Source organism: Gossypium hirsutum, chromosome D04 (assembly GCF_007990345.1).
Source record: "Gossypium hirsutum isolate 1008001.06 chromosome D04, Gossypium_hirsutum_v2.1, whole genome shotgun sequence".
In the NCBI taxonomy this organism is placed as follows: Eukaryota; Viridiplantae; Streptophyta; class Magnoliopsida; order Malvales; family Malvaceae; genus Gossypium; species Gossypium hirsutum.
In genome coordinates, this window is record NC_053440.1 from 6,658,467 (window position 1) to 6,673,008 (window position 14,542).

A 14,542-nucleotide genomic window follows, 5' to 3' on the forward strand; every position below is an offset into this window, starting at 1 on the left:
GCCCTTTCTTGATTTGTGAGAGTTTTTTTAATATGGGATTCACTTCAATTATCCTACAAGGAAGGCCAACAAATCAAACTCCTTTTATTTTGTTATTTGAATCAGAAGACTTATTTGTTTTGTATTAAAACCAAAATGCTAATATATAAGTTTTAAAATACAAACCTTATATAAAAAAAAAGCCTACTATTAAATTTGAAAAACGAGTTCAAAAGTCGAGTTTTGTTGTATTTTAAAGTTTATGATATGATTTTTGGAGCATTATATGATATAAAAATTAAATAATAAGAAATTTAATAATGGAGGCAGTAAAAAAATGCATAGGAAAATAAAAAACGTGATTTGGAATTAGATGGAAGTTATGATGAGGCTTGAATCACATTGAAAATTGAGAGGCCGGGCCTAGTCTATTTGAAAGCCGAAGGTTTCTCTCAATTCCAACGTATGTTAAAAATAGGAGGAGCCGCCCCGCTGAATCCCCCTTTACCTCCTCAACCATATAGACATAGCTGCAGCCGTGGAAACTACTTCTCCTCTAATCTCATGGCCTCCAGGTAACATTCTCTTATTATCTCTGTTAACCTGCTTTGTCTCCATTAACAAAAGTGCTAAGAGTTTCAGCGTTTCCTATTGTCTCTTTATGCATGCTAGCAGACGATTAAGGGCATTCAAGAGGTGGATGAAATCCCAAGGAATCCAATGCAGCGATACCCTCGACTTCATAGACTGCCCCCAACAAGGGATTTCTGTGGGAGCATTATCTGATTTACATGAAGGCGATGTGGTGGCCAAAATACCAAAAACCGCTTGCCTTACTATCAAGACCAGTGGGGCTCGGGAAATGATTGAGTCCGCTGGTTTGGATGGTCATTTAGGCCTCTCCGTGGCTTTCATGTATGAAAAGAGCTTAGCCCAGGATTCTCCTTGGGCTGGTTACCTTCAGCTTTTGCCACCTCAAGAATGCTTGCCTTTGGTTTGGACTCTGGGTGAGGTTGATTCTTTACTCTCTGGGACTGAACTTCATAAGGTATGATTCATCTTCTAACTGATTCTCTTCCTGTTTTTGGTGTTGGCTTGTTGGGATCTTGCTCTCTACATGTTGGCATGATTTAGGAGCAACATGTTTTTTTCTTGAGGTGTCATTTTCTCTTTCTGATAATTTGTTCTATAATAGGCAGGCAATTAAGGAAGACAAAACTCTTATGTATGAGGATTGGAAAGAAAATATTCTGCCCCTCGTATATTCGGCACCTCAATCCCTTAATCCAAGCTCTTTTAGTGTCAAAGAATACTTCGCTGCAAGAAGTCTTATTGCTTCTCGATCTTTTCAGATAGATGAATACCATGGATTTGGGATGGTTCCTTCGGCAGATCTGTAAGTGTACCCTCGCAATTTTTATGATAACTTCCTAATATCTAAATAAAGTTGTGAAATATATATCCATTTACAAATATTATGGTATATTCGAATTACCTAAAATGCTTGCATCCTAATGAAGGGTGCAGCTTCTACCTCAATTCATTGCTCAAACTCGGAGCTGTCGTAGGTATAGCTCATAGTACCATTTCCTAACCTTTGCAACCATTGCATGTAGGCAAAATGCCTAAAAGGTTTTTAAATTTGTGATTAGGGTTTTGACGTCGCTTACTCTATATAGGAATGTACTGTGATAGCTTAACATGATAAGCGTATAGTAATTATATTCTTAGCCTCATTATTTTTTATCTTTTCTTTTATTTTTTTCTACTAATTCCAGCTTTAATCACAAGACTGGAGCAGAGGATGTACACTTCACCTCTGTATCCCCTAATCAAGAATATGAAGATGATGTTGACAGTGAAAATGGTGATAATAACGAACTAAGTAAAATTTCTGGCCATGATAAGAGAGATTCCACCTGTGAAAATTCGTACATTCATAGTGATTCGGAATCAGATTACTCATCAGTTACAGGAGAGGATCCTATGATGCTGCAAATGATTATGGTGAGAGAAGTAAAATCAGGTGATGAGGTTAGCATCAACTTGTGCCTTGTATTGATTTTTTTGGATTAAATTCTACTAGTGTTATATTGTTAGCTTCTCAAATTTGCACTTGAACTAGGGCTTGAGTAAAATGGGGAGCTCGTTGATGGATTGTGGATTCAAGTGCACTGGGTTGACTTTTAAGGAAAATAGGTCTCTTTTTGAGTTAGGATTGAAGGCTTTTTATTCAACCACCTCGCTTTTCTTTTATGCTCCCCAAGTATGGAGATACGTTTGAGTTAGCAGTTACCTAGGAGTGCTTTTCTGTAATGTGGTAGACACAAGAAAAGCCTGTCTGAATGAAGTTTTTCTTCAAGTTATTATTTCTTTTTTGATTAACTATAGGCAAAAGGGAGACTATATTCAACTCTGTACTTCTCAATGTTTTGCGTATTCAACAAGTATGGAACCATAAGGAAATCATACATATTGATCAACAAAATAGAAAGAAACTTTTCCATGTTTTCTATTATAAATGGACTACTCTCTAGAATTTGTTATCAGAATCTTTCATCTGAAGCTTACTCTGTATATAGATCATAGATATGAATACGATATTGCAGGTATCTATGTATTGCACCCTCCCTCACTTAAGGTGCATGTTTTCTTTGTGCGTGTGTGTGTGTGTGTCTTACACCCCAGGAAATGTGAGGATTCTAGTGCACAATGTGTGCCTTGCACCCTTACAACATTGAGCAATAGCATAATAATTAGAGGTGGACAAATGCTTACAACTTAGCACCGATCGTAGGAAAAGTATGCATTTTATCGTCTAAACTACTGTGTATAATTCTTGCAAAACATTTTGCTTTCATATTTAAAATGAACTTTTTGTGTTTCTGCTTCCAAAAGCAAAAGGCAAATGACCAAGTATTGCAATAAAGTTTTAGTAATAGTTGCGAGGGAAATCATGTTGGCAATATTGCTACCAGTCTACATTATTCTTGCTAATATTTGCATCCCCTAGTAGCGAGTGAGATTTGTATTATGAGGCCAACAGTCCCAGATTCCTCAACTTTGTATGAGGCCATTATGAGCAAGAGTGGTAAGAGAGATGGTGAAAGGAGGTCGGAGTAAATTGGTTGAGAGTGAGAGATATGGGGTAAATGAGATTAGGACTTGGCTCTGTTTTGTGTGCCAAACAAAGCGAAGTTTTGTGTTAGGCTTGGATAGGCTCTTCTCATCTTGGGAGTTGGGACTTGGGACCAATGTTGTCAATATGTGCGCCTAGGCACACCTGCACCTTGCGTATTATACAACAAAAACGCCTCAGACCCTTCCAGGCAAGGCCTATTAGATCAGGTGGTGCGCCTAGGTGTGCTTGTTTGTAAGGCTATAAGCATAGAAAAAAGTCCGCTTGTTTGAATTTCTCTTTAATCTTTTTTACAGTTTTCATTTGATATACCTTTACTAGTAAGAAAGGGATAATATCAAACTCTATATTTTCAATATTTGAGCATTCAACGACAGACATTGACCATAAGGAAATCATGCATATTGACCAATGAAAAAACTTGCATGTTTTGTACATAAACTAGACCACACTTTAGATTCCCCAGCCACCACGATGTCATCTATAAATACGATTAGTATAATCATTTCCCCTCTCTTCTATTCTAATGAGTAACATGTGGTCCCCTGGACTTTGGTGGAATCCTATTTGTAACATAAACATAGCTATCTTCCCAAACCTTCAAAACCATGCTCTTGGAGATCGCTTCAGTCCGTATATTGCCTTTTTCTGCCAATATATCCTTGTTCTTGATTTCATTAATGTTCAATCTGTGTTGGATTTCCATTTATACCCCCTCTTCTAGGTCTCCATGGAGGAAGGCATTCTTAATATCCTATTGATATGGTTGCCAATCTCTTAACTGGAAGTGATATCGAGATTTGGATAGTTGTAATTTTTGCCACACGCTAATGTTCCAAAGTAATCAATCCTTGAGTTTGTGTAAACCCCTTTGCTAGTACCGTTGCTTTAAACCTTTCAGCTTGCTTGAAATGTTTCAACTAACTCATTAGCTTATATTTAATTATAAAGGCCCATTTGTAGCTTGTTGCTCTCTTTTTTTTTTCTCAGCCAAAAGTCATTTTATTGGAAAAAGGAGATGCAACTGAGAATCAGTAGCATTACAACAAAACCAACACCGAAGCAATTCGTCAAAATAACAACACCAAACCGAATCAGAAGAAACAAAACAACACTAAAGCATAAAAGACAACGGCGGACACAGATCAATCTCGCATCCAAAACTTCACAAAATCTCCTAGAAAACCAGTCTCCTACTTCAAAGACTTGAAAACTCTTGAAAAAGAACATCACCTCCAATCTCCAATCACAGCCAAGACAAACTTGTTGCTCTCTTTATATGATTATGATGCTTTGATGATTTCTTAACTGTTTGGATGGCATGATTTTAAGGTTCTTGAATAACTTATGTGGTATACTGAAAATGATGCTTAAACTGTGAGCCTATACTTACTGAGCGGTGGATTGCTCATAAATTCCTTTACTTTTTTCAGATTATAAAATGTTAAAAGCTTTAATTTGGTGGAAAACTGAGACAAATTGGGAGCTTACTCTTGGTATTGAGATGCTATTGGCTCTATGAGATCATATAACGTAAAGATATTTGCATATTTTGTGTAGTTTCTTTGTTTCTTGAAGAGACCTTTAAGTTAGTTGTATTGAATTCCAATATCAGATTTGCAATAAGAATGTCTTTTGGGCTTTTTTGTTTGGAAAAAGAAGTGATTTGTGTTATCTTGGAGCATTGCTTGAGATAAGATGGCTTTGGTTTGGGATGATAAGGCAGTCTTATGTCCCAGTTTTGGGGCGTGATTAAAAAGCATGTCTACTTTACATCTTAGGTGGTTTGGTAGTTTTCATCTGCTTAACATTAATTTCCTGTTTTAGTTCTCACATCCAGCTTTTTCTCTATTTTTCACTGGCTTCCTTTTCACGGTGAATCTAAAATTTCTTATCTCAGGTTTTTAACACATACGGGTCACTTGGCAATGCTGCTTTACTTCATAGATATGGATTTACAGAGGCTCATAATCCTTTTGATATAGTGAACATCGATTTGGAATTGGTTCTCAAGTGGGGTTGTTCACTGTTCTCTAGTCGGTACTGCAGAGCAAGGTTATCCCTTTGGAGAAGAATAAATATCTCTGGAAGCGTAAGTGAGAACTCTGAATATTTTGAGGTCTCATCTAATGGGGAACCTGAATTGGAACTATTGACATTATTATACATAATGTTATTGCCAGATAATACATGTCATAAGTTGGATATTAGCATTTGCACTGCAGACAAGGTTAGTGCAAACATTGGCATGATCTTATCAGAAAAACATGATATTACATGGAGCACAAGCTCAGAAATCAGCAAGGACTTATTGTTGACAGAAAAAGTTTGCCGTGCCCTCTTGGCACTTGTGGACATTCGTGAGAGTTGTTATGGTTCGAAGTTGATAGATGAAGATGTCGAAGCTCTAAAGAGATGTTGCATGACAGAAAGGAAATTGTATCATTCTTTGATGTTACGAATAAGTGAGAGGAGGATCCTTGAGAAGTTTAGGACTTATGCTACTGCAGGAGCTCAAATTCAAACATTTCAAGATGCAAATGGAACCTCTACAACAAGGAAGAGATTGAAAAAGCATTAAGGTGAAATAATTCATCTATCTTGCTTGTTTTGATTACAGTAAACTTAAGTCAATTTTTGCCTAGGCTTTCATTGCTTAGATGAAACTAAATTGTGGAACAACTTTAATCTTGCATTTATTATTTTTATTAGAACTGTTGGTGCATTTAGAATATGTAGTTGTGTTTCTTTATTGATATTTGATAGGCTGCTAGTATTCAATTATAAGCTTGATCTGCAAAGAGTATTTAATTAGCTGCTGCGAGATCGGACACAATGGTGGTGAGATTAAGAAGTATTTAATCAGCTGCTGCTGCTGTAAGAAGTATTTAATTAGCTTACTTCACCAGTAAGGAGCAGTTGGTTTTTTGGTAATATTTTAGTGGTCAATTTTCATTGGCAAAAATAATCTTTGGTAATTCTACAACTCAGTGAGGGAGTATGGTGGGCAGGTAGGGCTTGACAGATTGGTTTTCAATTTTTGCTTAAAATTAAAATTTTAATTAAATGAAAATGTATTTTTGGGCTTTTTAAAAGTTCAATACTTTAAATAAGTATTTTTGTTAAAGAAAAAACAAAGTTTAACGTCTAGTTTTGGCTCTCTTAAAGTTGTATAACTTGACATTGATTATTGCATACAGTGATTATTAGCAAACTTTAGAAGAATCTATCTACACATATTATTGTAATTTTCAAGTAGAGTAATTTATAGGTTATTGGTGAATTTTAGTGGATGGGAATAGCATATAATTGCAAAATGGATTTAAATAGGAAATAGAATTTGATTTAGTTTTTGAATATTGTGCAACACACACAAAGTCCACTAATTTTTCAGATATTTTAATTCTTGTCATGAAATATTTCAAGAAAAAAAAAACTTTGGGAAGAAAACCTCAAATGTGTTTTTATCACAAACTCCAATCTAAAAAAGAAAGTCAAAATGTGATATAACATTTTATTTTTAAATTTTCAAATTAGATTTCGACAGCAAAATAGTCCACCAAGCCCAAGTGAAACGTCCTGTGTGGCCCATGTAGGTATCGAATGAGCAGAAAGCGGAATAAATTTATGTATCTAAACAAAATCGTAAAAATGGCCCATGCAGGTCTCGAATCTGCGACCTTCGCGTTATTAGCACGACGCTCTAACCAACTGAGCTAATAGGCCATGTAAGGCTCTAAGCTCAATATTATAAAAGGAAACAGGTAATGGAAAAGAGTTTTAAGTTATATCAACTTTATGGAATTTTTAACGTACTTCTCATAGTTTTATTATGGGTTAATATACATGAAGTTAACTGAACTAGGCGCTTTGTACATTTTTGGTATCTAAAATTTTTTTTTGACCTAATTGGTACTTAAATTTGAAAATTATAAGCCAACTTGCTTGTTTAGGTTTCTCAGTAATACTGTAAAAAATACGTTGATGTGGCATTAGTAACCAATAGCATGGCCACATGTGGTAGCATCACATGTTGACATGTGGAAAAAAAATCAAATCAATCATGATAACCATTTATTTAAGTTCATTTCCTATGTGTAAAGAAATTATAAATTATATATATTTTAAGATATATTTTTAATTTTATCACGTGTCAACATGAAACTATTATGTTATATCAACATATTTTTAACAATGTTAGTCAAATTCCTAAAAAATTACCAAGTTGGTTGGGTTTCAAGTTTAGGTACATAAAACACAATAATTATACCAAGTTAGGCTGGCTTTCAAGTTTGAGTACATGACAAATTTTATCAACTTGTGAACTACATAAAACGCCAAAGTTCAAATACCTCCGAATAGATTAAACCTTTTATCATTGACATAATTCTTTATAGTTTACTTAAATAATTATTTATATTAATCCAAGTGTCTTCATCATTATTTTATAATTTTTTAATGATTTTAAATATACCAAATTCTCATAATATCATGTTATATGTTTAATATTGATATTTTAACGCAATGGTTAGATAGAAAGATAAAGACATATTTTAGGCAAATATCACAATTATTGAGATATTCAATCAAACTATTTTAGCATGGAAATAAGGTCCCTACATGATCTTCAAATAACCCCCGAAAGGTAAGGATAATTTTAACATTTATAATTTTTGTCCCTTCTATTAAAAAATAAATAAATTAATCTTATCATATTTGATCAAAAAATAAATTGACTCTTCTGTTAAAAATTTAATCTAATTTTGCTATTAAAAACTATTTGATAATTCTATTAACTATGTTATTTTTTAACAGTAAAAATGAATGAAAATTTCAACAAAAACCAATTTACTATTTAATCTAACATGCGTGGACTAAATTACACATTTTTTTGTGAGTTAGGTAAAATACAATTTAACTAATAATACAAAGGCCTCTATAGTATTTTTACTCTAAAACCACATACTAGAGAAGCCAATAAACCTTGAGGGCTTCAGTGAAAATTTCACAATGCATTTAATCAAACTCACCTCACCTCAATGGTGATATCCGAACAACATATTACGGCTAAAATTTTGCATTGAAAGCTGTGAACATAGCTACATTTGTATCTAAAGGGATTCTAAGTAATGAATTAAAAACAAATAAATAGACTTGATAGCAAATTTCATCAAGAGACTTTTTTTTCTTGTAACACACCAACTCAAGTTAATTGGATACTCAAACAAGTCCGTTCGGTGATTGCTTATCTGTTGGATCACTAAAGGCTTCAGCTTCAGTGAAAACTGACATCTTCTTATTACAATATATATTCAAGTATATTTTTCACATCTCTACCATGGCCAGAATGAGGCAATAAAACTCAGCTTTCATGATCTTTGCTGCCAACAATGCTGCAAATCCCCTTGAGGATATTTAAAGACTAAGAAACTAGCTTTACTTGGGCATCAGAATAGGCACAAAGCGCTACAAACTTACCATTGCCCATTGCAGAAAATTGAGCTCCACAATGAATTAAGTATCCAAAATTACCACACCAAGGCAACAAGCAAGATAATCATGAATTCTCAATTGTCATTCAGCAAACAAAATCCAAAAGAACAAAAGAAAAGTCATTAAGCGAGTAGTTCCTCTCTATTCCCACTCTCTGTCCCACTAATAAAATGTGAGGTCAGTAAAATCACAGGATTACATTGGTGTAGTAATATGTACAACGCCAAATGCCTAACTTCTACAACCCCATGCATGTTCCTTGTTATTCATTAGAATATTAGATGGATGCTACAAGAATATTTCATCTTCTAATAACAGGACCCTTGTACAGCCCTCTCCGAATCACAAAGTCATCAGGGGGCTGAAACTCTTCTAACCATGTCACTTCCGAGAACGTTTCTCCATTCATTTCAATCTCACCTTCATTTTAAATGAGGAAACGAATAAGAAAATAGCATGCAGAATTTGTCTTCAGGTTACAACATATCATAGAAGCTACCATCTAATACTAGGTTCAAAATTATATTTCTTACCAGGTAAATCCCTTCTTGGGGACCTCCGGAAGTAAGTGCAGTGTCGTCCATGTTCTGAGGAGTAAGGTGGTGATAAAATATCAAAAATAGCACAGGGAGTCCGTGCCCTGAAACAATGGATGTTGCCTCCACTTGTGGGATAAAGTACTGTTGTTGCACAAGGGGCTGTCATCTCAGTATCCTTGACAAGTTTTGCAGCTCTTGCTACAAACCACCAAAAATAAGCAAATCAAAGTCAAAGACTGAAAAATATACAATAAGTGCCCTATACCCTAGGAAGGGTGAGGAGACAACGCATTATTTAAAATAAGATACATCACCACTTTGTCCATGAATAAATTATCAATACCATTACATCAGTTGAACAAGCAACTACTTCAGTTGCGATTGGTGACAGATAGGCAGGTTTAGCTGCCATAGGCCACCAATAATCATTTCTGTTAATCAGAAAAAAGATCTAATCCAGATTTAGTAAATCCTATTTATCTGAAACGTCAGATTACAACATAAAACCCCTAGATTGTCTAGTTACTTTATTTCGTTAACAAGTTTGTTCATCAACTTCCTTACACTTACTTTGCAAGCACCAACTTGAAATCAAACTAATGTACCCTAAGAAGAAATTCCTTGGTTCTAAATTTACCACTAACACAGCTCTGTATCCCTGTTTCCATGAATGATTCCGATTTGAATTGGTGGTCAAAATATTTAGATGGGATCAAATTCCAGTTAAAATTTGTTATTATAAACCCAAGTTGAAGTCAAAATCTCATAAGGTCTCTGCTTTTGTTGGCTTCTATAACCATTCATTTTGTCTGGTTTGCTTTCAAACATTTTCTTTTGGTGACAAAAGTTTCATTCTAATTTAACCATGCATTTCCCTAGCTAAGCCCAGTGGTCTCCAAATATTTCACCAAATCAGTTAAGAAGTTATGTCATAAGCATTCTCCATAACCTAAACTACATCCATACGAGAAGAGAAATTGAACAGGCCTTTCACTTAGATGCTAGCCAAAAGGCTCTTTACATCTACCCTATTGAAAGAGTCATTAGCTGTAACAAAGAGACATCCACCAATTAATACATTTAGTATTACCTAGGCCTTCTTCCTCCTATTCCAATCAACTTTCGATCAAGTAAGTTTCGTTCTAAAAGTATTTTCTGTCATTTTTAACCAAACCACCAGGACATGCAGTAACACAAAGAACTGTATATCACAAAGCAAATATAAATTTAAAAGGAGTTCCATTTCTCTCTGTCCTTCAAGAATACTAATTCTATAATATAAATGGAAAGAACAGCGGTTACATAGGATTTCTAACATCAGAAACAGAACTCTATAAAGGTACTAGATCTTCTGGAACAAATTAAAAGAGAAAACTCCCGAAACAAAGGTATTTGGAAAAGAATAATAATTAAAAATGGGACTGATGAGGTTTCAAGGAATACAAAGAATGATATCAGTACCGAGTCAATTGAATATAAATATATTAATTTGTTACCAAATTTATACGCAAGAACATATTATTCTATGAACATCCTTATTATGGTTTAGCTAGCATTCATCGAAGAAATATGGAAATGTTAAATACATACCTTGTAGCGGATCTTCAGGCTCTGTTGGGTCAAGCCAATCATATGACTTAACGTGTAATGAGCCATAGATAAGCCTGCTCAACACTGTCATTCCAGGATGATTGTGCAGAGGTATGAGAGAGGAAGGTGGCATACAAAAATTCCTATCTGCAGAGAAAAAGGAAATCAGAAAAATGAAGGCCTGATGGTAGCTGGTAATGCAACTACTATTTGCAAAAGTTCAAATTTAATTTCAACGGAAGTGTTTATTTTAATAAATTCTAGGAGACTTTCAACTAAATGCATCTTCCTCACTTTAAAACTCTAAAATTTTAGGTTCTTAATAATAGGTGATATCTTAAATAATAAAAACGATAGGTTATATAAAGTTTGTGCTTACAGAGAAGCTGTCGCACTCATGCAAGTGCAGATACTTGATAGGTGGCAATGACTGATGGGTTCCATTCCGCTCACTTACAGGACCAGACCAATTACGTACCACCTGTGCCTCCTGTTCCAAACCTACATCAGAAGGCTTCATTTTCTCTGAAATAAAGTGACATTTTGTGTTAAAATACAACGAATATGCTATGAAACTTGGTTTCATCACTTAATGGGGAAACAAAAAAACGTGGAGTTACATATGCGGCGGTTTAAAAATTTGCATGGTTAATCAAATAATAGAAAAGTTGTAATGATCAACTCTACCAAGAAAAGCACTTTCTCAATGTTATGGTATACCCTTATACTTTGTACTCTAAATTAGAATAGTTGCAACCACTCACGATGATATGTTGATCCAAAACCATTAAAATACCAACAGATTTCAAAACTCACGATGATAGGAAAAAAATTGGAATTAGTGTAGATAGATTCTAAGACCACATAAGAAAAAAGGGAAAGTACAGAAAACCCCAATCGTTTTTCTATTTTATATCTAGAAGCATCCAAATGCTAAAGAATTATCAAGGCATCCAGCGAGTAGAAAACATACTGTTCCACAACAATGGAGCAGCAGCTCAATGTGGAGAAAGCAGAACAATTTGGACTTTTAACTCATCATACAACAAGCTTTTATGCTCAAGATAAAAGTGCTTCAAAGATAACTAGTAGCTATTATTTTGAAGGTTGATTTTTAAAGGCCAAAGGAAACTAGCAATGAAGTACTGATATAGGTTGGTGAGCTGGATAACAAATTTCTCATTCTACTGAAATTCACTTTGCCTAAAAATTTTCTTGTTTTTGTAATTAATGCTGGTGAAAATCTGGAAAAGTTTTGCCAATTAAATAATGTCAGGACCTCTTCCTACAGGACAAAAGTTTGAACTTAAACAAAAATGAGCTTTACATCCTAAACAATGAAGGATAATATTTCTTCTTCTTCTTCTTTCTGTTTAACTATCAAGCCACATGGAAACTAGGTTTTCAGATCAGCCAAAAGGCGTGGCACTATTTATTGGTAGATCATGCACTTGCCAAGAAACTAAAATAGTAGGAGTAGCATTAAGCAACTTCCAATAGCCAATGCCATCCCAAGAAAGATCCAACTTACTTAAATTAATTAACCTAAGAGTAAATTCATATGTTTCAATTTTGATTGAAAAATAAATAACAGCTAAATGCTAGAAAAAGGAGCTTCCATAGTACTTACTAACTACTAATTCTGAAAACATGCAGAAAATTAAGTATTACTTTCAACATGATTTTGTCTCAGTTATAATACTAATAAAACATAGCAGACTTGGTTCAACTATAAGCTCAAAGAACAAACATGAAGAAAGAAAGAATCAAATAGTGAATACCTAGCATAGTACGAACTCTTTCAAGAGCTTCATCAGAAACAGGGCCATTGGGCGAGAACGCCGCTCTGCAAGTGTTATAAAGTCTCTGTATATAATATGGCATGTTTGTAAAGACGATACCAACTTAACTGAATGGACCAAAAGCCTCTATATCAGCAAGCTGATAACGCCTTTTTGCAAGTAATGTACTAATTGATAGTGCGATAAAAGATACAATTCGGTGACAACTGGATCTGCAATGTAACCCGCCGGTAATAGATCTGCATGGCAATTATTTCATCATTCCTCCCTGCTAATTTCACATACAACCACCCCACCTGACAAGGTACACATTGAGCCCAAAGTAAATCAACATAATTCATTTACAACAAAAACAGAGACTAAATAAATATAAAAAACACAGCCTCCCTTATTACGAATTTCAAAAGTTCAATGCACAATTTCATTGGTAATATTACTTTTGTTGATCGCACCCAGAAATTGATATGAACGATGACTTAAGCAACACAAGTCATTTGCCAGTAACATTGCTACTAGTATAACATTAGCTCACCCAAAAGAGAAAATGCAAGCAAATACAACAAATACTAAAATATTGAACAACTTTTCCATGATTTTTTCGTTTTTTTTAATTTCTACAATTGAATCTAAATTTCCGAGGTTTAGATGTGCAGAAAAGGAACAAGAAACAATAAGGAATCCAATTTGCGATAAACATGAAACAGGATAGGATAACAAAAATATAAAATGAAAAAAATGCGTGCAATTAATTAAAAGCAAAAACCAGAAAAGATGGAGAATCGAATAAAAAAGGAACTAACCCAATTTGAGATCCATCAAACTGATTATAGAAATGTTCGCAAGAGTAGAAATAAAGAACGAAGGAGGGATTTATTTCGTTTAAAAAAAAGAGAGAGAGGAGAGAAAGGGATCGCTGAAAGCAACACAACAGTGAGAAAGAGGAAGGAATAGGAGGATCTTTGTTGGGTGGGGGAGTTTTGGGGGCTGCGAATTGCGATTAGCTTATATGAATGGATATCAGCTTGATTTTACATAATTTGCCCTTCGCCTAAAATCCTCGTACTTTTTTTTGGCTTTCTTTTTTCCGTTTAATCATAAAAGTTTGAGTAGGCTATTTTTTAAAGGATTAATTGAACAAGAGACCTTAAACTATACCATTTGTTTTAGAAATTTTAATTTTTTTTAGGAGCGAGTATCTAAACTTTATTCCGTAATTAAAATTAAAATTTATTGTTCTACTTTGTTAAAAAAAAACTCATATCAACCAATCAAAAGTGTCAATATATTAATATTAATATTGATATTAAATAAAAATAAAAATTATTATTATTGGAAAAAAAACTTCTCTACCATCCCCACCGTCCCTCTCCCGCTCCTCCCACCGTCCCTTTACAACGAAATACCATACATCATTCATGGTTAACTTCAAGGATCAACGTGCAACAAGCACGTTTTGGCTCTTTTTTTCATCCAAACATTTTTTAGCTTCTTTAAAAGCAATGTGTCACAAGAAGTGGAAACTTCTGTTGACACTGTGCATCTCCATCTCAGATAATGAAACATCTTAAAACATTGAGGTCTAATATGTTCGGAGGCACCACAATAATGACAAATCACTCTATGAAAAGTTTTTACCTTCTTAACAACCCCGATTAACACAGGCTTGGTGGAACATTCACCAAGTTCTTCATGATTTGAAGCTTTCACAAAAACAGTGAGACTCTTGATGATTGCCTTTCCTTTGTCTACATATCTAATGCCTCCCTTGCCTGAATCTCTTTTTCCTATGGTAAGGATTTCATTAAGCTTGCTACTGCTGAAATTGAATTTTATAAGCATAAGCTTGATTGCAACAAGCTCCTTCTAGGTCTTCACTAGGTTGTTAAGTTCTTTAACAAGTAGTATTCTTTAGCTTCATTTTGCTTGACCAACCTTGAATTTTCTTCTTTCAAATGACCATTTTTTATAACAATAGGCATTCACATCACATACCTGCTCCC

The 14,542-nt window shown here is 34.3% G+C and overlaps 2 protein-coding genes and 1 non-coding gene across 4 annotated transcripts; 1 reads left to right on the forward strand and 2 right to left on the reverse strand.

Moving 5' to 3' along the window:
• Positions 1–356: 356 nt before the first annotated feature.
• Positions 357–5,852, forward strand: LOC107937654 (ribosomal lysine N-methyltransferase 3). 2 transcript variants are annotated; one of them, XM_041091810.1, is made up of 5 exons: positions 357–554; positions 655–1,027; positions 1,332–1,375; positions 1,758–2,013; positions 5,019–5,852. In XM_041091810.1, exons 1-5 carry the CDS (start codon positions 445–447, stop codon positions 5,697–5,699), a joined length of 1,464 nt encoding a protein of 487 aa, XP_040947744.1. In that variant the 5' UTR covers positions 357–444; the 3' UTR covers positions 5,700–5,852. The 2 variants fall into 2 exon arrangements, with proteins under 2 accessions (XP_040947744.1, XP_016726071.2); XM_016870582.2 differs by having other exon boundaries at positions 360–554; positions 1,179–1,375.
• A 918-nt stretch (positions 5,853–6,770) lies between these two features.
• On the reverse strand, positions 6,771–6,844 carry TRNAI-AAU (transfer RNA isoleucine (anticodon AAU)). Its single transcript has one exon. It is a non-coding gene; the product is annotated as a tRNA-Ile (tRNA).
• Positions 6,845–8,672: 1,828 nt separating this feature from the next.
• On the reverse strand, positions 8,673–13,627 carry LOC121216278 (plant cysteine oxidase 4). The gene is made up of 6 exons (XM_041091812.1): positions 13,343–13,627; positions 12,522–12,838; positions 11,116–11,265; positions 10,741–10,887; positions 9,145–9,348; positions 8,673–9,031 (listed from the first exon to the last, which is right to left on the reverse strand). The coding sequence occupies exons 2-6, from the start codon at positions 12,622–12,624 to the stop codon at positions 8,913–8,915; spliced, it is 723 nt and encodes a 240-aa protein (XP_040947746.1). The 5' UTR covers positions 12,625–12,838; positions 13,343–13,627; the 3' UTR covers positions 8,673–8,912.
• Between the last annotated feature and the right edge of the window lie 915 nt (positions 13,628–14,542).